We start from the raw sequence: 25,581 nt of genomic DNA, 5'->3' as shown, positions 1-25,581 counted from the left end.
CAGCAGTAGGAGGGGCTTCTGTGCTCGCATCCAGAGCTGAGTGCCGGTGATAACTGTAAAACATATAGCTTAACTCCTAATGACATCATACAGAGCCAACAGTAGAAAAAAACGTCAGTTTTAAAGCAATAGGAAGGCTGAGCTTTTGGCTCACAGGGATTACTTGCACATATGCTGACCTCATTGTTTGAACTTAGGTTATGTTTAGTATAAGCATCCATTATAGTACAACAACAGCACTGTATATTACAGAAAATAAGGGGTTTTGACTTGATGTGGCTATGTTTGGCCCTGTTTGTAGAAAATAAAACATTAAGACTTGAGGTATAATAGCTACACTGAGTTTTTTGTTTCATGTGATCATAAAAATGTCTTGTGTCAATTAACAGCTGAGCACTACAAACTGAGTTTTGGTTTTGAATTAAGCTGAATTCATTATATTTACTTAACACTTGCTGATGATGATGCTCAGGCAGTTTGCAGAGAATCTTAGTACGCATTCGAAACACTGCAAGTTGACTAGATCATAACCAGATAGAGAGAAAGTCGTATATCTTTTGTGTCATGTCGGGTTACTGATTATATTATAGGCAAATTAATGGAATTGAATTTTCATTTAAAAGTCAATTGTGGTTTCCACCGATGATAAAAACAAAGTTTTTCTGTAATTCACATGTTTTCCCATGCAGCATGTTCTTTTCCTTCATTTTTGCTCTTTCATATAGTCCCCATTTGCTCGTTGCCAGGCTGTGGCTACTTTAATTCAGGTCACATTCATTCATTTAGTTTATTCATTTGAACTGCAGTCAGAGTTACTGAAAATTCACTTAATAAAAAGAGTTTTATCGTTCTTCCTTTTTTAAATTGAGCAAATCTACCATTTTTCCAGTGTATGTGAATATTTGTATTAAATAACCATATTGTCAGTACTGGACAAAAATGAATGTCATTAAGAGTTTTGCTATAATTGAGCAGCCCTGGCAGGCAGGACCTTTATCAATGCCTCAAAATTGTTCTGTCCAGGATGATATTGGACCTTAGTACAACTGGTCCATAGATGGTTAAGACAAATAGTCAGTGTAGCCTTACTTTAAAGAAATCTCCACATTTTCCTGTTACTTTGAGCAAGCTGGGCACAACTTGGGCGCAGTCCAAGGACAACCTCTTTCTGGTGGGCGGCATAGTTTCTTTACCTTCAGGAAAAACCCCTGTTATGTTAAATAAACTGCATGACTGTTGCTTATACTAACAAGGATCGTAAGCCTCTTTTTGCAGGCTTAGAGTATAATTGAGCTTTTGTAAAAGTGACTGTCTGGATGAAATCATAGTGAATAGTCCCTGCATGCCTGCAAAGTTCACATCATTCTCCATCAACAGCTGGATTTGCAATAAATAATCTTGGCTTTCCTTTTTTTTCAGGATCATAATAGACTCATTGATTTTGAGCAATGCTTTATTTATGAAAGCCGTTCCATGTTGAACTCTTGAATAGTCACTGAGAACCATAACAGCACTGTGACATTATGCTTGAGCTTCCTCTTGCAAAGCAATTGACATGGCATTATCCCGAGCCTCTGCTTATCCCCACCGTTCGTCCCTCTCTCTCTACTTCCTTTGCCTTTTAAATATGCGAGGGAAAGAGGCCATCTATTTCGAGGCCATAATAATTTAGGAGGGAGGGAGGGGGTAATGTTTGCTGTGGCCTCAGGGGAGGCAGATTTAGATGGCCAATAGACTTGGCACGTTCAAACTGGTGCAGCTGAACCCCACCACACCCACCCTCCTCTTCCTCCCTCTGCCTCTTGTCTGTCTCTCTGCCTCTGTGTCCTCTCTCTCTATTGAGTCAGTGGTTTGGGCTTGCCAGAGGCTAGTATAATGGTTCCCAGTGTCTGGAGAGATTAAAGGCCAGAGCTGCATTGTTCAAATGCCCCGAGATTAGTTTCCAAGGAGACGGGTTTCAGTTGCCATGAGAACATAGTGCCTGGCTTTAGCCGAGCAGCTTTTCTTTAACACTTCCTGTATGTTTGGAGCTTCGCTTTTTTTATTTACATGGCCCGTTTTTTTTCTATGCCTTCCTTAGTTGATTTAGCTATTCATACGATACGTTGCTGATGCAGTTATTTTAAAAACATAAGGACTCATTTTAATAATCTGTAACCAGTACCTCTTTTTTTTCAGCACCCAACATCTGTCAAGGAGAAAAGTTTAAGGTCCCAGTGACAGAGTGTATGGTTGTATGCAGCGTTGTGGTGTTTTTAATCAGGAATTAAACAGGAACTGGCCTGTCAGTTATGACACCTGAAATGTATCTGGTTTTTTTAACATAATAGGTTTTCTACTTTTAATAATTTAATTACGGTGTACCGTGGCTCATATAGCTATATGTAAAACATTTTAAATAATACGAATAACCACAAATTACATGTTTGATTTAACAGAGGATGAAAAAATGTCGTGACGGTGATGACTTCATTGTAATTTGCTTGCATTCAGCTGAGACGTATGCAGAATTAATTTCTTGCACTCATATCAACATGCAGCAGACTCTCATTGTAGCATCTCCTGGAGTTCATGAAGTTAAGAATTGAGGCTTTACTCACTATGCTGTATTAAAGGAATGGATTGAATGGATTTGATTGATATCGGTGCCACTGTCAGTTCAGTTTGTGGGTTTGAGTCTTTCTCAGTTCACTTACTCTGGTCTCTTTTTGAGAAAGAGTAGTCCTGAACAGGTTTTTCAATGTCAGCACGACTGTTTTTTTTTAATCTCTGGGCCTAAACACAATGCATGAACAAAAGATTTGCAGGTGACTCAGGTGTGCCAAGGCTCCCATGCTGTGAATTTACGTCATTATCTTGTAGTGCACATGAAACCAGTATTGAAACGGATTTAATAAGCTTGGAGGCACTCAATTGGACAATTTGGAAAATCTGTAACCAGGATAATTCTCTTAGCACTCATGTTCCCCAGAGGATGAATCCCGATCCCCTCTCTTATGAAGTTCATACTCCTTTAGTGAAGCTGCACTGTGCAAGTTGCATCTGGCAGATGGGAACGGTGAAGCAGCATGATGACTTTGGCATGGATCTACAATTGCTTCTTTGCTCTGTAGACCCCCCTGGGGCCCCTAAGAGAGGTGATATTAGAAAGAAAGTAGAGGGGTGGGTGGATGGGGCATGGAGAATGAGAACAAACAGGCGTGCATGGCAGGAATCCATTTATAGGCATATAACAGGAAAAGAAGCGTCTAAGGTGTGGTCCTGCTTCTATACATCAGTTAAAGCGGTTTCCAGTAAGTTTCTCTTCTGCTTTTTGTTTTGTGATAATGTTACCATGCTGGCACATTAAAGATGGTAAATATATCTGCTCAGCAATCATTTTAAAAGTCCCAGCAAGACATCCTGCCTAATGAGGCCTGTAGACTCGTATTTGTGTGAAACAGGTGAGGGAAACCCTCCCTCCCTTCTGAATTAATTATTCACCTTTCAGAGCTCAGCATTCTGAATGTAAGCTTGTATTTGCTTAAAGTCAAACCACATGATGTCAGCAGAACCTGCTTTGAATGCAGGTCACTGCAGCATGTGTACAGGAATGCATCCTCAGACACATGCAGGGTTTGTCTGTGTCGCTCTGTGGCTGCCTGTCTAAACTGTGTTCATCCGGTCCCCGCAGAGGCATGGCTCAGATCAGGAAGCTGGCATGCGACGGCATCAGGACGAACTCCCGCGGCGAGGCACAGGTCCCGCTGGTGTCAGCCAGACAGGAGATCCTCACCAGCCTGGTGTCTGCCCTCGACTCAGTGGTATGTTCATAATCAAGGGTCATACAGCATTATTTCCTTTTGGAAATTTTTATGTGTGGGGCCAAAATGACAATTTTTTCCTAAACATTTCATGAAATCCACCATAAAAGTGTTACTATAGTTTTTACTTTTTCTGTTTATGTGAGCATGCATTGAGTATAAGGGAGGAATAGTGTATTTTGCTTAATTCCAAGAAAATAAGGACACGTTTCTTCTATTGATATCAAGATTGTTAACAATTTTTGTTAACGTGTTTCAAGTAAAAGTCAGTAAATGATTCCTAAAATAACTGAAATGGAGGAAGTCTTGCTCCATACTAAGAAATGCAAGCTTATGAGAAACAGCAAAGTCATTGTGTCTTCAAATGAAATAACTTAATTGGTTTAACTTAACTGCGTATATCGTGTGTGTGTGTGTGTGTGTGTGTGTGTGTGTGTAAGGGGGGGGGGTCACCAGGCTTGTTGTACACTTACAGAAGCCCTGCGTTTATTCTTGGATTGATTTTGGGTAATAACTAAACCACCATGCGTTGACTCTTACAGTTTTGATCTGAAGTAGTCATACACAAATTCGACAACTTCAGGGTCAACTGAAATTTGCAGCTGCAAACACGGACGAGCCAAATCCCCTCTGGGGTAGTTTTATGGTTATACGAGACAATAATTTAGCTATTTGGTTACAGTACAAGAGTTGTAGTTGGAGGACCAAAGGTTAGGCATTCAAACTTAAGAAAGGTCAACTGTCAAGTATGGAGGTGGTAGAATCATGCTCTGGGGCTGTTTTGCTGTAGTGGTAGTGGATGGAATAATGAATGAGGCAGAGTGCTTCCAAATTCTTTAACCTCACCTCAAATCAACAGCCAGATGGTTAAAACTTGGACAGAACTGGTTGTTCCAGCAGGACAATGAGCCCAAACACGCATTGAAGCTGGTTTAATAATTGGCTTTTGAAATGGGCTTCCCAAAGGCCCGACCTCAACCTTATTTAAAATTTGAAGAGTATACTTAAACGCTCCCTTCTTGTGCCAGGAACCCGACCCGGTCAAATATCCAGCCAGAATTGTGCCAGAAGCTTACTGACTGGAACCAGAAGCATCTGGTCAAAGTACAACTTGTAAGGACTTATATTTGTGTGATCTGAGCCTCTGTGTCCTTTAGACCACATGTGGATTAGAGAAAATCTAAAAAAGGAAACAACTCAGTTCTTGTTTTTGAATGTCATTAGAGATGCATGTTGTACAATTATTGTACTCTGAATAAAGAACAGTGCAAGGAAACCCTTAAAAGCCAAAAATTGCAAAGACATTCATGCCCAACATGGAAGTGTACGTAAAGTTCTTCACCACAACTGGAAGTCATCACTGACATTTTCATTTTGTTTGTTTAAGCCGTCAGTGTACAAAGTGTTTCGGTCCTTTGTAAACCTAAAAGCTTCCTTTTTTGCAGTGCATGGCGATGTCTAAGCTAAACGCCGAGGTGGCGTGCGTCACCGTGCACGAGGACAGCGTGATTGCCGTCGGCACAGAAAAGGGGAGAGTGTTCCTCAACTCCAGGAGGGAAATCCAAACAGACTTCTACAAGTTTTGCCGTAAGCTCCACTCTGAACGTCGTTTCCCATAATTCATTCAGTCTTAGTAGAGCATCGATCACTCTCATTACAGCTGCAGCTGTGAGGCCGTTACTTAAAATACACCTGTGTCACTTGTGTCCCCATAGAAATCTGCAGTTTTGTGCTTGCACAGATGCAGATTATCTGAGAGCTTTAATAATCACAGCAGCTTACCTCAACATCAAATGATGTCGCCATGAAATAAATCACCAAAGCAGATGCAGAGCCACATTTTCCCCCTTTTTTATCCCAAATAACAATACATCAGCAAAGTGTCTCATCATATCTTATTTAGCAAAGCCATTTGATGAATTATGTTTACAAATTTACTGACAGTACTTTATAGCACTCCTTTTAAAAACCCACCGTGCATTTGTAGGAGGAGATAGGTTAAATTAATATTCCATTTTTCTATTAGAACTGAGCAAACTAATGGAGCGAACAAACATTTTCATAACAGTTCTGACTCACACCACAGGTTGTTTACAACAGCAATTTGGCCAGTAAATGATACTTTGTTTGTTTTGGTTTTTTGTTAGAATTTATCACTTCCTTTTGTGCCCATGCTACAAATAATGTTTTTTAAAAATCCAAGTTTTCATTTAACCAGTGCAAGATTCATGTGACTCAAGAGACCCTAACCCACAGGCATCTATTATTGTCATATTTTTGGCTGGAAGACCAATATTATCTTGTTTCTTTGTTCTATTTGGTTTTAAGTGTATATTTATTGTTGATTTTGTGTCTCTTCGTGTCTCTCACTCCTTCATTTTACTTTCATTTCCATTACCTATGCTAGCATCCAAGGTTGTAAGTTGAATATATTTTAGAAGTTGGCATTGATCCATTCAGCCCCCTTTGTTCACCTTACTTGAGAGATAAGGTGAAGCAACAGATAATACACTCAATTTGCAGTATATCCTCCCCCGTAACCACGGACAGTTTAGAAGATGGACGTAGCGTCCAGGTCTGAAAGTCAAGTGGCGGATAGCTGCCTTTGGCTGAGCCAGGTTCTGTCAAAGGTTTCTTCCTGTTAAAAAGCAGTTTTTCCTTCCCACTGTCGCCCACTGCTCATATTGTATGATTGTTGGGGGTTTCTCTCTATTAATGTAGGGTCTTTACCTGACAATATAAAGCACCTCGAGGTGATTTTTGTTGTGATTTGGCACATACTGAATATTAAACTGAATATTTGAATGGTTTCATGGTCAGATCTATCCCTGTCTTGTCAAGATGGCAACTGCTAAAAACGCTGCAGGCTTCACGACAGGACATCAGAGCCCACTGGGTGATGTCACGCTAGCCCCCTCCATCTTTTATACTGTCTATGCCTGTAACACCAGTTCATCAAGTTTCATTTTCATCAGGCATCTGTTACGGAGAACATTGGCTCAACTTTGCTTTGATTTATTTAAGACTCAAACTGAACGGCTTAATGTTCCCCGCTTTATTGGAGATTATTTTCATTTATCTCAGCACATTGTTGGAAAAACAAGTCATTCGTTTTATATGACACTATTTTTCAAAAGGTGACATAGTCATTAGTTTTAGGAACCAGCCTCTTAGTCATTTGTTTTTTGTTTTGTTTTGTTTTTAACCTTCAAAGACAAATGAATGACTTTGTTTTTGGGGGGTAAAACAGAGGTAAAGAGTTTACTTAATCCTAAATCACACTGTAGCTCATTTGGACATTTTTAAAGTCATTTCTCTTTTATTTGGGGTCAGGGGTGCCATGCCTGCAAAATCTGACTGCAGCAAATTCCCATACCAAAGACCAGGAGGGTGATCTCAGCAAACTGAGTAAGGATGCTGAACATGGGAAACCGAGAGCTCCATCAGATGCCCAGTCCAACATCTTTGTTCTGAGGAAGATGGTGGAGGAGGTCTTCACTGTGCTCTACAGTGAGTAGTCCCTTTTTTAAACCAGATTTTTTTATAAAGCAGTGCCGAAGCAATCCATGTTTGGAGCATAGGGAGCCGCTTTTATATAGTTTCTTGGAAGTCAGGTAGCAAAACTCAGTGCGTCATGCGGTATGCAGGTGAGGCTGTGGGAAAGAGCAGCCTGGTCCCTGTGCCTTATGAGTGGATCCAGAAGGACCCTGGCTGCGTGGTGGCTCATGGTTTGCCTGAGGGAGTCGCCCTGAAGAAGCCCTCTGAGTATGACACCAAGACACTGATGAAGATCCTGGAGCAGAGCCATCGCATCCACTTCACCGTGAAAAGGTGAGTCTGCAAAGTGAGAGACTGTGAATGGTTGGATCACATTCTGAAAGCAGTTGTTGCATTTCTGATGACTCCAATGTGAAGATGAACTTGTGTTAGTTGCCCTGATATGTTTTTTGTTCTGCAGTTTTTAATTGGAAGTGAACAGACTTTGGTGCATTAGGCGTAGATAGAGTTTTAAAAGAGACATCCAGTATTTCCACGTAAATTGATTGTATTTGTGTACAAACTTAGTAAATGGAGGTGCACGCATGTTTGAGTTTATAAAGAAGAATAAATATGGAGCTATAATCAGCTGCCTCACCAGTAAGTCCCCATGCCCACCGTGTTGGACTGTAGCGTGCAGTTGGTGCTCGTTCTTCCAGCTCTACATAGCGACATCAGCTTTGAATGATCCTCAAGCTGAGAGTGGCTCTACAGAGCAGAAGCACTATCATCACCAGCTCCACTCCAGTTTGTGTGGCTGTCCGACCAAGGGATGAGAGACTGCTGAATATCATAAAAGAACTGCCAGAACAGCAGCTTGACTGGCCTTCCCATAGCAATCGAACAGAATTACAAATGAAATGGCTACAAAAAAGAAACATTTAAGCCGTGTTTTAGTAGTTTACCTTTAATCTACTTGGTCAGCTGCTTCTAAAAAATGTTATTTTAATGTGTTTCATTGCTTTTCATGGGCGACAAAATGTTGCACATAGCACAAATACGGCTCTAATTGTCGCTATGCTTGTGTAGGTGGATAAAGTCCAGCTGAAATATGTTCTAAATAAAGTTAAATGTACACAGATTCTTGTCATTTGGAGAGATGCATGTAAACTACAACATGTGCTTATCCAAAAACAGCTATGCTGTTGTGTCCTTAGCCTTAGATGTGGTGCAGATGTTCTGCTTTTTGTTTCAGCCACATAAATAATTAACGATAGCAGGCACATAATTGTTAGCAGTGTCTGAAATATATTAGAGACGCGCCTTTCAAGTAGACAGAATATTGAATTTGGTGGTGGTGGCTGTTCGGCCAGTCTTTAAAGACTGCTCTCAACCCAAAACTGCTCTCAAATGACTGTGCATAGTTGTGGCAGACTTGTGAGCTTTACAAGTGCGGTTTGTACATATTATTTAGAGGAGATTCACACAGTCCTGACCGCTGCAGTCGTCTTTAGCTTTGCATGTTTCTCCTGTTTGCATGTTTTTCTCATGTTTTGCCGGCTAATACTTAGTAGTTCATACGCTAACAGTAGTAGTAGTGTGTTACATCCTACCAGACATTGATGAAAATGATGGAATATATATATATAATATACATACACATCAGGCAGAAATTAGTTGCATAAACTGTTCATGTTTTACTAAAACAGCTGTCAGCACTTGCTCCCCAGTGAACAGCTTATATTGCAAACAGTGTATAGTGGGTGGGTAAACAAGTGGACTGTTTGAACACAGGCCCTGTAACTCCACAGAGGCTTAATCTGATGCCGTTTTTCCCTGAATTCACTGCTTAGCACATATTTATGTGGCATGAAAGCAATGATTTGTTCCCCTGCCCTGTTAGTGGGCGTGTTGAACTGTGTAGCCAGCTCTACAGTAATCTCCACTGAGCTGGATACCTGTCCCCATGACAACAGTTGCTCTGTAGCACTCTGTAACAGGGTAGTATGAACTCTGAATATCAGCTAAAGTACTTGGCAAGAGTTCAGACTGAGAACAGCGCTGTATTACAATAATGCAAGTGGCTGTGTTATTAATCAAACGCTGTATAATCCAAGAAATCCACTTTGAGTAATAGATCCATTAATTTAAAGGCTTAACAGACACCAAAACTCTGCACAGCATTTATTACACCACGAGAAAGGATTTTTTTAAAAACTTGGAAAGTCAAAACGGCAGAAATTATTTCACTCGTGGTTTGTGACTGTTTGTAGAAGAAGAAGTGCTGGTGCTGGAGCAGGCCAGGATCACCAGTCACAAGACTGAGGACCACATTTTTTTTTTTTTAGCTCTGTCTCATTTAGTTATTAAGACTTTATTGGATCAAGCAGCTGCAAAAAATAATTTTATTAGAACGTATTAAAATTTGAAACATGACAGTTGTTTCAGACTCTGTTCTGTGTGTAATAAAGCTGACTGTCACATGTTTGCCCAAAACAAATTGGGGGATTTCCTGTCTCTACTACTGTATAATGAAGCTGAATATGAACATACAGCACTGTGAGACTGTGCAGAATTTAATTGGAGTTTTGGGCCTGTTTGGAAAGCAAAGGGCTGGAGGCAGCAAGTAAAGAGACCAAATGATGTTATTAAATGCCTATTATTTAATTCTTTTTGGTATCAAGGATGTTCTAACCAATCAGGCGGCAAATCTTAACATAATAGTCTCATGTTTGTAGCCCTACAGGTTATTTCCTTTTTTGATTTTGTTGTTGTCTTTGTGAACAGGCAACCGGAAGATTTGTCTCGAGAAGCCAAGTCTAGCACTGATGTCAATCACAACGCTTCCACTGCGGTCATGACGCAAAGCAGCCACGGCCCAGCGAAGACGACCGCGCCAGCAGTCACGTCGTCAAGTCCCGCCACTTCCAGCAACTCTGTTCTGTCAAACTTCCTGTACGGCATGCCCATGTCCTCCAAACCCCACCCAGACGGCAAGCTGGATTTCAAACCCATGTCTCTCCTCAACCTGGGCAAGGACAGGCTGGCCAACTGGACACCTGGGTCAGAGAAGAGCACATCTGTGAAGGACAGTGCTAACACTGGTAAGCTAACATACAACATGTGTAAAGGTGGATTTCAGCAATGGAATAGGGGCGAGGTGAGTTGTTATGTAAGAGTCTCAGGGTTAATAGTGTATCCAGCTATCGTGTTGCTGGCCGTGACCGCTAGTTGGAAGCAGCAACTGGAGACAGTGCTGGCTTCCAACCTACTGAACGCAGCTGTTTTCTGATCTTTGCATCACTAAATATAGCACCTATAGGCTCTGTTTTCTTTTATGGACATTACCTCAAACAGTGCAGATCAGATGAGGAGGGCACAAAGTGAAGAGACTCTGGTTCATTTACAAAAATAAAAGAAGTCACATGCAGAATAAACACTTTTCTTGCTTTTGAAATGCTGCCAGTGTGATTTATAGCCATGTTTTCAACAGATGTTTATGATGTTTTGTGAAAGATGTCTGTGAAGCTGATTATTCATAGTTTAACAGTTAACTGTCCCTACCGACTGCTCTACATTCGGACCTTTTGCTGGTGCTGGCACTACTAACTAGGAGTGTAACAGTCCTCCTAAACCATTCAAAGAAAATCATTTTGCTGCAGCTCTGATCACTTGATCATAATTAGATCATAAACAAAAATCAACTGCAGTATTGTGATGCATGTCCAGTTCACTTGTTACCTGATGAGCCACACTCAGCAAGCTGATCTGACACGTGTGTGTGTGTGAAATGTTTTACACGATGCCACACATTTAAGAATGGGATTAAGGGCTTCAAATTGCTCTTTATTACACATGCAGTGTTTGTAGGGAAACGTTTAACCACATTCATTAGATTGGGCTCAACTGTTTCATGCCCTTGTGTTTTTCCCCTCTCCCTCTGAATGACCTTCACTAGTTACTATAAAACAACGAAAACTTGAATTCAAGAAGAATAAGAGCTATTATATGAATATAGGTTCAAAGTAAGATCCACAGAGCATTCGTGATGATGATCGTAATGTTAACAATACACAGTAAAAGCTCTAGGTAAATATTTTCTCCTGTGCCTCAGGTCTGAATAGAAGTGTTAGATCTGCAGTTAAAGACCATTGCCGTTTGGTATTTCACTCAAGCAATACTTTTCCTTGTTATACTCGCATCTTAGAGGAATCATTTCATTCACAACCCCCGGTAGTCAGTATGTTCACTTAGGTTTGAAATGTCAGTAGTTTTCTCATAAATGTAGACAAATATTACAAAACACAGTTTAGGTTTTACCCTCAGTCATGTTAGCCATGTGTGCAAGCAACATGTGCACCCAAAAATCTCAGACAAGTTCAAATATTGGTGACCTTGACTTCAAGGTGAAGGTCAGGTTTTCTGAGACTCTTTTGAACACAGTAATTTGAGAAAGATCTCACCATAAGTGTATCTGCTAGGAGGCTGAGGGGTATCACTGGTTATGTGCATCTTGGCAGTGAATATAAGCACGACAAGTTAACATTTCTGCCTGAAATGTGTTTATTTTTGCATTTTTAGATGAGACAACAAGGCTACCTGGTGAGCAGGGTCAGAGCCCTACTGGCATCCACATCTCGAAGAGGCTACTCTTCTCCATCGTGCATGAAAAATCAGGTATGTTTGAGTACATTACAGAGACGACACAGGCATTTGGCTTCATTTTAAATGGCTGTGGTAATTGGTAGTGCTGATGGGTTTGAGATTTCCTCATTGATGCTATTTTGTACTTGACAGTTAAACAGAAGGATTTAAAGCTCATGTGAAAGATTTCAGCTATACACATAGTCACAATATTACCCTTATATTTCCTCTCATTAAGGCTTCAAATTTGGATAAAAGGCTGTCACTGCGCTTCACTCATATTATATCACAACTAGTTCTTAGCGTCAAAGCTCTTTTTTTGTGGCTGCAGCGTAATAGCAGTAATGGGTTTTACAGATTCATCAGATGAGTTGATTAAAGAGCTTTTTCTTCCATTTTCCAGTTTCCTAACTTATTCTCAGCGATTATATAAATACCTATAGACTTAAGAACTGTACATTGTCCAGCACTGAACTGAAGATGTGTTTGAGGACGTTAGGAAACCATGACGCCGTCGTAGTTTATCAAACGGTGATCACAGACATGTAATTTTCAGGCTTAAAGCTCAACTCAGATTTTATTTTAGTAATAACGAGGTTCAAAGTCCTCTTAAAATTATTCCTGTTACACTATATGTCATGACAGGTTTGGATTTTACTTAAATCTACAACCATAGAGGAGACTTTGCATGCTGTTATTATTGTTCCTGCTTGGATTTGGAGGCTGATATGTACAGTAGCCAAGTACTGTTTACTGAACTGAGGCTGACCTGTGCTAAAACTTAAACAAGAAGGGCTAAGCTATTGAGAATAATCCTTTAAGAAGATTGCACTGATTTACCAAGTTGTTGCTGAGTAAATGGAAAAGATTCATTTCAGATCCTTAGCACTACAGTCAGATAAAACACTTTGAGAGGCTAAAGCTGCAGTAAACTTTGATGTAAGGACCGCATTTCCTTCTCTCTGTTTTCTTACAGAAAAATGGGACGCATTCATTCGGGAAACCGAAGACATCAACACGCTGAGAGAATGTGTTCAGATCTTGTTCAACAGCAGATACGGTGAGGAGGCCCTCTTACTACACTAATGGCTAAAAAAACAGCTCAACATGAAGACGTGTGCAGCGGATGATGTGTTAAATGCCTGTAAGGATGCTCGCAAGCAAACCAGCTGCAGGATGCTCGTGCTGTCTTTAATAGAGAAAAGCTGCCAAATGCAAAAGTTCACCATTTGGAATCAAGTCAAGAACTTTTTATCTGCGTAATTTGAGATGATGGATCAGCCTTGCCTGCCCTAGACACACACACACAGATTTATTTGACAGAGAGCAGAGATACGAAGATGAACTTGTGTGTATTTGCATGGTTCATCACGGCAGTTTAAGAATTAGTCATGTCACCTCAAGTCTAATGATCCGTGTTTCTGGAGGCAAATTTCCCACCCTTATGGGATTTTTCATCAGTTTGCTCTCAAATTTACGGATTTGTGTCCATGTACACAAAAGGGTTGATTGATACTTTTTCTCTGCAGTTTTTTAATTTATCAGTGAGAGGATAATTATCATCGCCTCAATACAAGGAATGATAATTATAATTTAAATATAAGGACTCAATAAAGTCAGCAAATTCCTGGAAATTGCTGAAATTATTGGAATGGACGTGTGGGAATATACAAAGAAGTGGAAAAACTGTAGGAAAAAAATGACCACAACAAAGAGAAGGAACCCAGGAGAAGCGTGTCCTGGAGTTTTGTGTATTTCTTTTGTGGCTGGGCAACGTTGGCCACTTATGTATGTTACGTCGTAAACTCAGCAAGGATTCACCGCAGAAGTCTGAATCAGCCATGATGCTCCTGATGGTTCCGATATCAGATATTATGATGTATATTATAATCATAATTATATTACCTAGGGACTATGTAGCAACAATGTAGCTAACACGACCTCTTTTTAATATTTATGCAATTAAAGAAGCACATTTTTTACATTTCACAAGAATAACGTTTAGTTTATATCCACAAATCTTCTCTTATGCATGAAATATTATGACGCCACCAGGTTGCCTAGCAACCACCTAGATATGGGCTAAAACGATCGTTTTTTCCACCTACAAGACCTAAAGAAAGCATCACAACATCCCCTTTATATCCACAAAAGCTGAATTTTACACCACATATTATAATTATATTATAGCGCTCATATTGCCTAGCAACCACCTAACAACAGACTAAAGTAAGTGCCATTTTAACGTCACGCTCAGGAGCATGAACAGGCCAAGAAATCCAAGCACTGGCAGGGACTAGTTGTTGCTTTGGTCATCTAGTCGTCTGCATACATGAATTAATGCTATTTAATTAATAGTGATAGTATTGCTTTAATGCATTAATGAGCTATAAAAAAAAATCCCCCTGATTGACAAGCTATTTGCGATCACTCTGATCATCGGCTGTGCCCGAAGTCCATCACCATAACCCTACTGGAGGCTGCTAGCGCTAATGAGTTAACTATATTTTGTAGATTTAAAATTTAAGAATTTTCTCTGTTTTCTACCTCCAGCTGAGGCATTGGGTCTAGATCACATGGTGCCTGTCCCCTACCGCAAAATAGCCTGCGATCCAGGGGCCGTGGAGATCATCGGCATCCCTGACCAGATCCCCTTCAAGAGACCGTGCACATACGGAGTCCCCAAGCTCAAACGCATCCTGGATGAGCGTCACGGAATCCGCTTTATAGTCAAACGGTAACAAATTCTTTAAGACAAGAACTGGTGAAAGTGCATGACATCATTTCTTATACTCTCACTGTCAGAGTATTGTAATTAGAACAAAGAAGCACCTGGAAGCATATTTTTACAAACGTCTAATTTACTCACTGACCAGAGATCCATCCAGATTTACCCACTTGATGCTTAATTATCACCAAACTGCAGAATGGCGTCCCTACAGAAACTTTAATTTGGGAAAGATTTTTTTAATAAGCAGCTACCAGCCACGCCAGCCTATACCATCTGTTTGTTAAATGTCTGTTTCCTTCAGCACACTACGTCCCGCTGAGTGGTAAACCATTTCCATTCATGTCCCAAATGACTTTCCCTTGCCAGCGCATTGCGCTAATGGCTGCTCTTCCATCCATTTGTTTGAGCTAATTTAAATGAGCCACCATGCCTTGTTTGAGATAACACATCTTTTAACGAATCCTGCAGGCAGCTCATTAGCTTTAATACAATTAGGAAAGATTGAAAATGTCATTAATTCAGATCAAATCACATTCCCATTGTCTGTGAGAGATGTTCCAGATGCAGGCAGCGATGTGCTTTTTTGGCATCTTCTCTGTTGTCAGTCTATGATCATTTTTATACAAACAGTAGGCTCTCTTAACTGTAACTGAAGCGTTGTGCTCATTTAGTTCTGCAGCCATGCTATTAATTATTCTCAGATGATATCCCGTGTAATAACCACCCGAGTTTCACTCGTCTCACACTTCACTTTGTGAAAAGATGCTGAAAATATAATTACTGTAAAATCCCGTCAGTTTTAGGTTAACATGATCACTAAACTGCTGACATTACTGAGAAAAAGGTAGTCAATATTAACTATTATTAAGTCCTTTTTTAAATAGTAGTCATACACACTTTATATGGTCTATATCAGCGGTCCCCAACCTTTTTTTGCTCCACTGACCAGTTTAATGTCAGACAATATTTTCACGGACCGGCCTTTAAGGTGTCGCGGATAAATACACCAAAATAAAATGATACGACCAAAACAAAAACTGTGGTATTTTGTAAATATAATAATAAACACAAATTTACTGTGTAATTGTGTAACTTTGCTAGCAGTGTCCTCCTGAAATGCGTCAACAACATTGAGAGTAACAACCTCCTCTCTGCCCCTTAATGCTCTCTGGTTGCTATGGTAACGTGTAAATATTTCTTTCAAAGTAAGACACACAACTACAACACAGGAAAAGACCCTGAAAACCATACATTTCACACCCGAGCCTCAACTCTCGCGGCCCGGTACCACACAACTCACGGACCGCCCCGGGGTTTGGGGACCGCTGGTCTATATGGTCATCAAGGCACACAGCTCTGTGTTTTTCTTTAAGCTGGACAGCCAATCAGAAGAAAGTTGGCTTAAAAAAGTTTAGTTACAGAATCAGAGGCAGTAGATGAGCCTTCTCTCATCTCATCAAGTGTCTGCCTTGTGTTGAAAATGAAAATCGTAACACTGTGGTGAAGACCAAACTGTCTTCACCGCTAATGGGTTGGACTGAAGACGCGCGTCGTCTCGTTAGTGCTCCTTTTATATTGTAGCATCAACTTCAGAATTTAAACCTGCCTCACACTTTATTAAATAATGTCTATAAATTCCCTTCAGCCTCAGTTTAACACAACACCCTTAGATAGATTCATAGTTAAAAGAGCAGACAACCATTCTGCCAGCCGTCAGACTTGATAATATTCACATAGACAAAAACTTCACGAAAACCACAAATTCTCTCACTAAAAATACTATAAAAAAGCTAAAAGTGCTATAATTAATAAATAGAGCTAAATTTAAAAAATGAATAAATAAATGATACGTATGTGCACAGTTTGCTTTAGCTTATTCAGATGATTAATATCAGCTGGGACAAAGCTGCCTCTGTCCTGTGAGACCACTAGCGTCCATCCAGAGTAAAGAAGCTGAGAATCCCCAGATAAGGAGTGGGAGTCATTATTGAAATGGAGCCGGTCATCCAACCGTTTGGTATACAGACACTTAAGGTTAAGCTGCGATTTACCAATCAGCTTCCCTGACCAGTTCACAGTTTGGATCAGTTTGTTCTGATCCTTCAAAGATGGGTTACCGTACTATGACACAAAGGAATAGAGCTAAAACTGACTCAAGAAAAGATTTAAAAAATAAATAGATAGTGTCGTAATGGTCTTATCAGTGTAACAGGACTACAGTTTCCATAAACAGAACAAATGTTGATGACCCTTTTTTCTCTGCTTCACAGTTTGTACCAAAATTCAGTCTTGAATCAATAATAGCCCCAAAATACTTATAAGACTGCACACGTTCACAGTTTGACCCTTACTGTTTGTGGCGTCAGGTGTGCTGGAATTTCTCCTCAAATCCACAATCACTTCCTTGGATTCTGTTATGTTGAGTTGAAGGTAAGACTGTGCTCAACACCAGGTCCATGGGTGGGTTCCTTGCCAACAATGGCACACAAATACAAATACCATGATATAATGACAAATACTCATGTCTTTCTGGTGTCTAAACTGTAATATTTTGCCCTATTAAGACCTTAGAACAACAGTGTAGTTTCTTAAGTTTGTAAATAAATAAGACCTAAGATTAATTATGATCATGCAGGAGAAGAACGCTTCACTGGCAGGCAGAGAGTGGCAGCATGTGCCAGAAGGAAGGGGAAGCAATCCAGGAGTATATCACAGTTAATCCACAGTTAATTTTAGTCAGAGGAATTCAGGGCTCACAAAAGGAACGACTCAGTTATGTTTGACTGATTGTTTAAAGAGCAGCTAATGTGCTAAAACAGTCGTTAACAATGTTCCACTTCTACAGTTTTTTGCAACTTGAGTTTTGTCCTGAGAGCTGAGGTGGTCTTTAAACAGAGTCGCTCACAGCCTGTGTTTCTTTCTGTCTTCCAGAATGTTTGATGAGAGGATCTTTACCGGTAAGAATGTGACTGATTCTGTTTCTTTCTTTCCCCTTTCTTAGAAGGATAGAAGTTGGGATCATGTCTCTAAAACTAAAAACAACAAGAACCTAAACATCGAATGTGCTTGTACTTTACTAGTGTATTTACCTGCTGCATCTCACTTTAAATGTAGTGTAGCCCTCAGAAGAACAGGATCTACTCACTGCCTTAGGCCCCCATTATACCTGCAGTGTGGCGTGTGCCGTCACAGCTGCTGTTGCTGTAACCTGGTGCCACTCTGTGGAAGACATGAGTGTACAACCGTGTCACTTTTTACCACCATTTTAATAATTTATCAGTACAGAAGCTCAGAGATTCACAGATTATACAGGGGGAGATGCTACAACAGCTTGAAAAGATGATGCTTTGTGGAAAAATCTCTGAAATTTCTTTGCTCCTGGGTTTGACTTGCGCTCCTCCTACACCAGCGCTGTTGCCGAGGTTTTGTCTGAGTGACGACACCTCATCATTCAGGAGAATACTGCAGTGGGTAGCTGTGCCGTAAAGGCCAGCAGACATGGATGTGTGCATGAGATGATGTAATCGGTGGTGCATGAAGCGGCCAGTGAGGCGGGTGTAATGACCCCATCAGTTTTAGCCATAGATAGCTTCTGGGTCTGTGCTTAAAACCCACAATATTTTAATGGCCACCAGGGGGGGCAGTACCTGCCATTGCAAAGAACAAATGGCCCTCAAGTGACGATCCTGATGAGATTTTGGGTCGTACTGAATGAACATTAAGTCCAAATTAGTAAATGTTGGCCATTCTGTGTGTCAGAAAGGGGGAGAATCCTGTATATGCTCATTAGCTATCACAAGCCAGTGACCATCACATCCCATTTCAAAATGTCAAGATGGTGAAAAAAGCTAATCTCAAGTCCTCATAACAAGATGTTGCCAAATATCAAAATCCATTTTTAATACTGTCTGATGAATGCATTAAAACAGCAACCCCACTGTGTAAGCTAATAGGTATTATTTAGATTGGTCCACCACTGGGCTACTATGATACCACATTTTCACTTAGCAGTTAGCAGTGCATGCAGGTGGTGACAGTCTGCAACTGTTTAAAAACATAGAAAATGAAAAATCACCCAATTATTTAACATATTTTATTTTTTAAATATCTCGGTTCCCTTTAGTACACAGTTAGCTTGACTCTCTCATGCATGCAGCTGGTGACTTTTCAGCACCGATGACTAAAAGTGAGAGAAAATTTGGTTCGTTGCCTGAAAGCAGCCTGAATTTTCATTAAAACATGAATATTCTCCATCTTCTTAAAGGAGAACTTTTGGCATAATGTAATTGTTTTTGGTAGCTTTCCATATGTGCTTTGTGAGTGACCTTAGCTGTAAAATATTTGTCAAGACCCTTAAACTTTATCACAGTAACCGAAGAGCACTCCGCCAAGAGTTTATTTATATATTTACACCACACAGATGTTCTTCGCTAATGGCGTGCGGTGTTTGTTTATCTTCCGCGTCTTGTTTGTTCAAGCTGCTGGCAAGATTGCAAGGGAGGAGGGCAAGCACGACCTGGGCTCTACGCCTGAAGACAGCTTCCCTGACAATCTGAGCATCCCGCCCACCACAGCCGAGCTGGTCAGCAATCCTCACAGCAGCAGGTCAGAACGTGGCCCACACACACACTCACACAAACATGGCATTACCCTGCAGACTTTGTTTATAGTGCTGGAATTTGAGCTTAATGGCATGCAGCCAAATTGTGCTTCTGCATTCGGAGGTATTACTCATAATAATTAAACCGCTGTTTATGGATTTTAGTTACATTTACATTACTATGATGGGACTTTCTGTTTCCTAAACGGACCTTGTTACATGATTAATGTTCGGTTCAATTTGCTTTATTTTTTTTTCTTTCTCTGCGTCCTGTCTGTTGAGTACATTAGTGGGACTGAAAATTTCTACTTCAACTCGCCGCCTCTGACTCGGCTTCCTAAAAACACAGGAGGCCGAGCTGGAGGTTGCAGACTTGAAGATGCTAAGATTTTTTTTCAGAGTGACCAGGATGGACAATGAGTACAGCAAAGGGACGGCTCAGGCTGAGCGGTTGGAGACAAAGGCTAGGACAGTTTGGACATTGAGGATGAGGAGGGATAGTGGATATATTGGTCAAAGGATGTTAAGTATGGAGGTGCAAGGACGGAAGAAAAGAGGACCACAGAGAAAAATCATGCCAGTAGTGAAAAAGGACGTGCAGAGGGTTGTTGGGACAGAGGTGGACGCTGGGGGTGAAGCAGATGATCTGCAGCTGAAAGAAAAAGAGTTAGTCTGTCCACACGATCTGATATGGTGTCGGTGTTGTTCTTACATCGTCATAATGATAATAATTGTATATATTAACTAAGAAAAGAGTTTTATAAAAAGATTATGATGATGATGATGATGAAGGAACACTATATTTACCTTCTAATTGATAAACTGGACAATAGAGCCGTTATATAAAAATAATGGTTTTCCATTCGCCATTTTTACACATGAAATAATGAAGAAGTTTGAAAGAAGAAGTAAAAAAGAAAGAACCACGTAATATTTATTGTTCCATGAAGCAATCAATAATTAAAGCAAGTGAGCAAAATGATTATGATTTTATTCTCTCCCACTGGTATAAACATGCTACGTGTTACTTGTACTAATATGGTGCCTGTTCTCACACTCGCCTTATACCTGGTGCAAAGAAACAGTTTGAGGCAAGCATCTAGCCCAAGGACACTTCGATGTGTGCTTTTGAGCGGCTGGGATTGAACCAGTGACCCCAGATGACAAGCTCTGACTCCTTAGTCTAAATCCCTTCATGCTAGAAGTGAGAAATGCTTCCCCGGTGTCTCCCTCTGTCCTCCAGCGCTCGTGCAGCTCCGCGGTTCAGTCAGTCGGTGCCACCGCACAATAGGCGATAAACACTATAGTGGGCGGATGGCACTGCATGAATCACTGTTAACGTGTAGGGAATCTCTGCCATTGGAGCTGCGACTGTGGTGTAACAAGTGTGGAAACCCTGCATAGCCAGTGTTTAAAGATCCCTTGTGTTGGACTCAGAAGTCATTTAATTTCCCTTTAAAGGAGACAGATGATTTTAAATACGCCACATTAAAAAAAGATTTTTAATGATTTTGTTTTGCAGATATTTGCAAATCACCCTTTTTCTATTTGATTTTACCTCACAGATCAACCAGTGCTTGTGTGAGTCCCTTGGCTGAGTGCGAAGCAGGTACGTGCTAATAAATGAAGTTCAGCATAATAAAAACGCTCTGTGATATTCGGCTGTGTGAAGTTACAAATGATTTGAGCCCCGAGTATTGAACAAAAGTTTCCCCCGTCCCCCAGAGTTGCTTTCTTATCGCGTTTTGCAGTCTGATCCCTTCCAACACGTTCTATCGTCTGCTTAAATCTGTTTTTACACGACCATAAAACACAGTGCTGACGGGAACTCGTGCAGAATGAACTGTTCAATCCCCGCAGGTCCTTCAGGAGATTGCATTCCTTTGAGGAGGATTAAAACAGAGCCTCCAGACGGGGAAATCATTCAAGTTACGGTGCCAGGTAAGCGAGCGCACGCTTGGCTGCCATTAAGTTTGAGATTCGTTTCTTTTTTTCACTTGTAGAAAAATACAAACGGAGCAGACGCAGGTTTTCTTGCATTGTCACTGAGACAGAAGTCACAGAGACACAGAAACCTGGAGACTGTTTTCATCACTGGTGCTGTCCCCGTTTGTGATTCCCCTTCTTTCACTCCTTTTTTCGCCTGACAGTTTTGCATTTGCCAGTTTTGATTAGTCGCTTCCTGTGGGTGAGCACTTTCTGTCAGTAGCCAAATCTGATACCCAAATTTGTTTGGATAAATTCAAATGCAGCCAAAGTGAGGAATCACAATTAGAAAAGGGGGATTCCCCGATTAGCTGGAGCCAACCTTGGCTCATAAAAATGAAAAGAAAGCCTTGGCTACCATTGCATTTACTCTTCTTATTCGATTTTAAATTAAAAAAAAGTCTCTCAGTGAATGGCTTTTTCATTCGTTGAGAGTCAAAGCTCTGCTGTTTTGAGCAAAATCAGACATTTAAAACAAATAAAGAAATAAAGCTTCATTCATGTTTGTAGTTCCAGATTTATTATATATTCTTCATTTTTCTTTTTTTTTAAATTCCTCACAGTGTAGTGAGTTACACTTTTGCTTAGTAAGTGAAAGATCCCCAGTAATCCTCCTTTCTATCTCACCATGTGCACCAGTGCCTCCCAAAAATTGTTGTGTGGACAAATGAGACACATTTTAAGATGTAGTTTCATTGCTGTGAAAAACGTTAAAAAAGAAAAAGAAAAGGATCAATCTATTAAATCCAGCTTGTTTACAATGTTTTAAAAGGGAACTTCATTGTTGGGTGTGGGAAGAGTTTGAAAGCACTAGCTGAGGTTCATGCTGTCATGGAAGTCTTCAAACATATTTTGGTTTTGCAAGATTAAAGACTTAGAGGGTGGAGGATAAGTGATTGCTTCTGTCAGTTCAACTTCCCCTGCCCAGTTAAAAAGTATGAAGTTCCTGCCCTAAATTCTAAACTGTTTAATTGAATGCACTGAAAAACAAGGCTGCGTGATTTCAAGCTAACATCAGTAACAGGAAGCAATGAAATAACAGCAGAAAAGCAGCAGCAGTGCAGGAAATGTTGCAGCTCCGTTGTGTCCTGCTGCTCTCTCGGCTCTGTTGCACCACAAACTGAAAACCTGGTGTGAATACTCTTTGTTTCTCCAGATGCCGGCACGAGTGGGGAGGAGCCCAGCGAGTCTGTGGCCGAGCCCGTCGCCGCCGCACCGTGTCCAGCCACAGCCTCGCCCTCTGCTCCATCTGCCTCGTCTGCCCCGCCCCCCACTCCTTCGGCTCCCCACCACTCAATGGAAAACCACGCAGGTAACCTCTTCCCCGTCAGCCCACACCTCCATTGTCGCCTCCCTCCTCACACTGTGGCTCCTGGAATGCCAGCTCCTACCAAGGCCTCCTCATACTGTTTTGTAGGGAGCTAATTAAGCCACAGCACGTATGAAACCACTTTTCTCACGTTCTTTATCTTCCACTCTTCCACTTCCTTATGACCAAACCTCCCCAATCACTACTAGCCACACCCACAACCTTAAATATACCTTCTCTCCCCAACTCTGACCTACTGTAGCTGTTCTCTTCCTCCAGCCTCACAGTGACGAGCTCTTATCTGTGAAATGCACCCTGCATCGACTGCAGCTTGTCGACATACTCTTTACTTTAAAAACTGGGCACGCGCATAACTGTCAGTGCGTTTTAGATGCACCAACTGGTCGAGCGTGGTCGAAGTCCAACCAAAGTGTGGTTGGTTTTTTTTGTTGTTTTTTGTTTTGTCTTTTTAAATATTTGCAGCTGATGACCACAATCAGCCACCATCAGTCAGGGGACAGTAAAAAACAGGAGGAAAAGTTTGTTGTGAAAGAACAGACATCAGACCATCCTAAGGCCGTGTATGGCACATAACTCAGGACGCCTTACAGCAGTGACTCATAATGCTACAGCTAGTTCATTTTCCTAGACCTTTTTCTGGACTAAAGATTCTCTTTTAATCGTCTTGGTAGGCTCTGCTTGATTTACATTTGTGTCACTGAAGCCAGAGCTGATGCTGAGTGGCGTAACAAGCAGCCGCTTTGTACCAAATATCTTCAAAAACAAACCGGGGCTTGTGTTTTACCTTAATTCAGAAGGTAGGCGGTTTTTGAAGTGCTCCCGCTTCACCTGTGAAGCACCGGCTGCACCGGAAACATCGCCTCATAGGAGTGTGTGTCTTACAACACTTCGGCTGGTTGTTAATTTTGTGCCCTTTGCCCTTAAGAGTCCAAACTGAAACGTTTCAGTGATTAGCAGGATGCATGATGCATATTTGCAGATTTTGAGTTATTTTATCCACTAGTCCTGTTTTAGAGAGACCAAACTTTTCCTCAAAGGTCCTGTTGAGACTCCTAAATCCTCCCCCCCATATAGAACTCGTTCTCTCCCTTAAACCTTAGGTTAATAGAGTAAGGTCACCAAGAACATCTGAGTAGACGCAACTCTCTCTCAACTGCACCAGCCTCATTTACCAGGTGCTTCTATAATGTGCCGGGTTCATTCAGATTGCAGACAAATGCATGCAGATATATGTCTGAGGTTTCTGACTGCCCCGCTGTGATGGAGGTGAAGGACATTTAATTGTGCAGCTGGCAGCACTTAAAGATTAGACTGAGAAATAAAATACCGGCATCATTTCTTTGCTTTAACAGTTTTCTCTGTTTCTGGGCAATCCACTTCACTTTCACCAGTTTTCATTCAAGCTTTTCATTCAATCTTGTTAAAAGTGTAAGATTTCAAAATATGATTTCCAATCTCCTGTGATTCACACATTCTGTAGTAGGATGGAAGCAGAAATCTCTGCCTCTACATTTTCGTGAATGGACACTTTAAAGTTTAGCACTCCATTCTTTCTCTGCAAAATTCCTGCACTATCAATTACATTGTCCAAATGTCAAGTGCAACTTTCTTATATATAAATTAACATATAAATGAGGCCCTTTTTGAACATCTGAAAAAGGTGCTGTTACAATGCCACAGAGAGTCTGCTCAGAGTGATCTTGGCATTTAGCATTCAGTGTTTTTAGGAAGCATTTTGTTTTCTTTTATTGATTTCATTGTGCTTTGTTTAAGTTTTCTTTTCTTTCACAAATGACCTCTAAAGGAAAGACAATGAAGGTAAGTGCACTCAGTCACATTTAATATTATTTGCACCTCAGTCATTTGTCAAAGTATTTGAATGACAGCAATTTGCATTAATTTTCAAGGTAAAATAGGTCTGATCAAGACAATAATCCCTTCTGCATGAATTACATATTCGTATTGGACATATGAGGATACCCAGTTCACTTTCCTGTAAATACAAATCACATCCTTTTTTAAAAAGTCCTGTTTGTCCTTCAATCTAGTCGAAGGTTTGACTTGATTTATCTTCACAAAACTGCAGTTCCACTCTCAAGTACTCCTGTGTCATAATAATTGTCCATTGGCTTCTTCAGCACAGATTAAATTACATACAATATCTTTGTTTTGACAGTATGTTTTTTTCAATTTTATATTATTGTTCCCATTTTTAACTCAACAGGCTGGATTTTGATGCGTTTTGAATTTTTTATGTTGTGTTGGGCAAAGGGAGCTCTCACCACAGCCTGTTGTGAGTCTGTTGTGGTTGCATCATCTTCCTTTTACAGCTTACACAGATCCTCCGTCATGTGATGATGGAATAGCTACACAAGCTAGATGTATCTTTCAAATAGTGTTGTTTTAAGTTGTCTTAAAACATGCTCAAAGTAATGAGAGAATCATGGCTGTTACTAAGTGATGAAAACTATAGTGTTCAGTTCTTGCAATGTATTACAGCAGGATCAAAAAGTATGGCTTAAAACGTTGCAATGGTCCAGTAGTATGCGAGCATGTAATAATCACATGGATATTCAGTAGATTTAGCAGAAAGACTCATAAGCCCACGTTAAACAGACATCCTGGTGGCTACTCTGCAGCCATCTTTATGATGCCACATCGTTTGAAATACTCAATCGTACATGGTTGGAGAGAAATTCAGTTCAATTCAGTTTTATTTATATAGCACCAAATCACGACAACAGTTGCCTCAATGCGCTTTTATATTGTAATGTAGAGATCCTCCAATAATACCGAGAAAACCCCAAATGTCTGACAACCCCCTACGAGCAAGCACTTTGGCGACAGTGGGGAGGAAAAACTCCCTTTTAACAGGAAGAAACCTCCAGCAGAACCAGGCTCAGGGAGGGGCGGGGCCATCTGCTGCGACCGGTTGGGGTGAGAGAAGGAAGACAGGATGAAGGACATGCTGTGGAAGAGAGGCAGAGATTAATAACAAGTATGATTCAAT

At 40.7% G+C, this 25,581-nt stretch overlaps 1 protein-coding gene across 3 annotated transcripts in view; it reads left to right on the top strand.

Moving 5' to 3' along the window:
* gtf2ird1 (GTF2I repeat domain containing 1) overlaps positions 1–25,581 on the top strand; it is a 42,108-nt gene that overhangs the window by 3,104 nt on the left and 13,423 nt on the right. For all 3 annotated transcript variants that reach the window (XM_039618653.1, XM_031750300.2, XM_031750298.2), the window contains exons 2-14: positions 3,674–3,803; positions 5,249–5,390; positions 7,137–7,313; positions 7,451–7,634; positions 10,068–10,384; positions 11,862–11,957; positions 12,901–12,984; positions 14,478–14,661; positions 17,587–17,612; positions 19,134–19,260; positions 20,821–20,864; positions 21,116–21,196; positions 22,398–22,553. In XM_039618653.1, the coding sequence (XP_039474587.1) occupies positions 3,678–3,803; positions 5,249–5,390; positions 7,137–7,313; positions 7,451–7,634; positions 10,068–10,384; positions 11,862–11,957; positions 12,901–12,984; positions 14,478–14,661; positions 17,587–17,612; positions 19,134–19,260; positions 20,821–20,864; positions 21,116–21,196; positions 22,398–22,553 (1,744 nt within the window). In that variant the 5' untranslated portion in view covers positions 3,674–3,677. The remainder of the gene's footprint in view (positions 1–3,673; positions 3,804–5,248; positions 5,391–7,136; positions 7,314–7,450; positions 7,635–10,067; positions 10,385–11,861; positions 11,958–12,900; positions 12,985–14,477; positions 14,662–17,586; positions 17,613–19,133; positions 19,261–20,820; positions 20,865–21,115; positions 21,197–22,397; positions 22,554–25,581) is intronic.

The sequence above is a fragment of the Oreochromis aureus genome, linkage group 10 (genome assembly GCF_013358895.1).
Source record: "Oreochromis aureus strain Israel breed Guangdong linkage group 10, ZZ_aureus, whole genome shotgun sequence".
Lineage (NCBI taxonomy): Eukaryota > Metazoa > Chordata > Actinopteri > Cichliformes > Cichlidae > Oreochromis > Oreochromis aureus.
The sequence above is the reverse complement of the archived record's forward strand: the minus strand, read 5'-3'. Positions and strand labels throughout refer to the sequence as shown.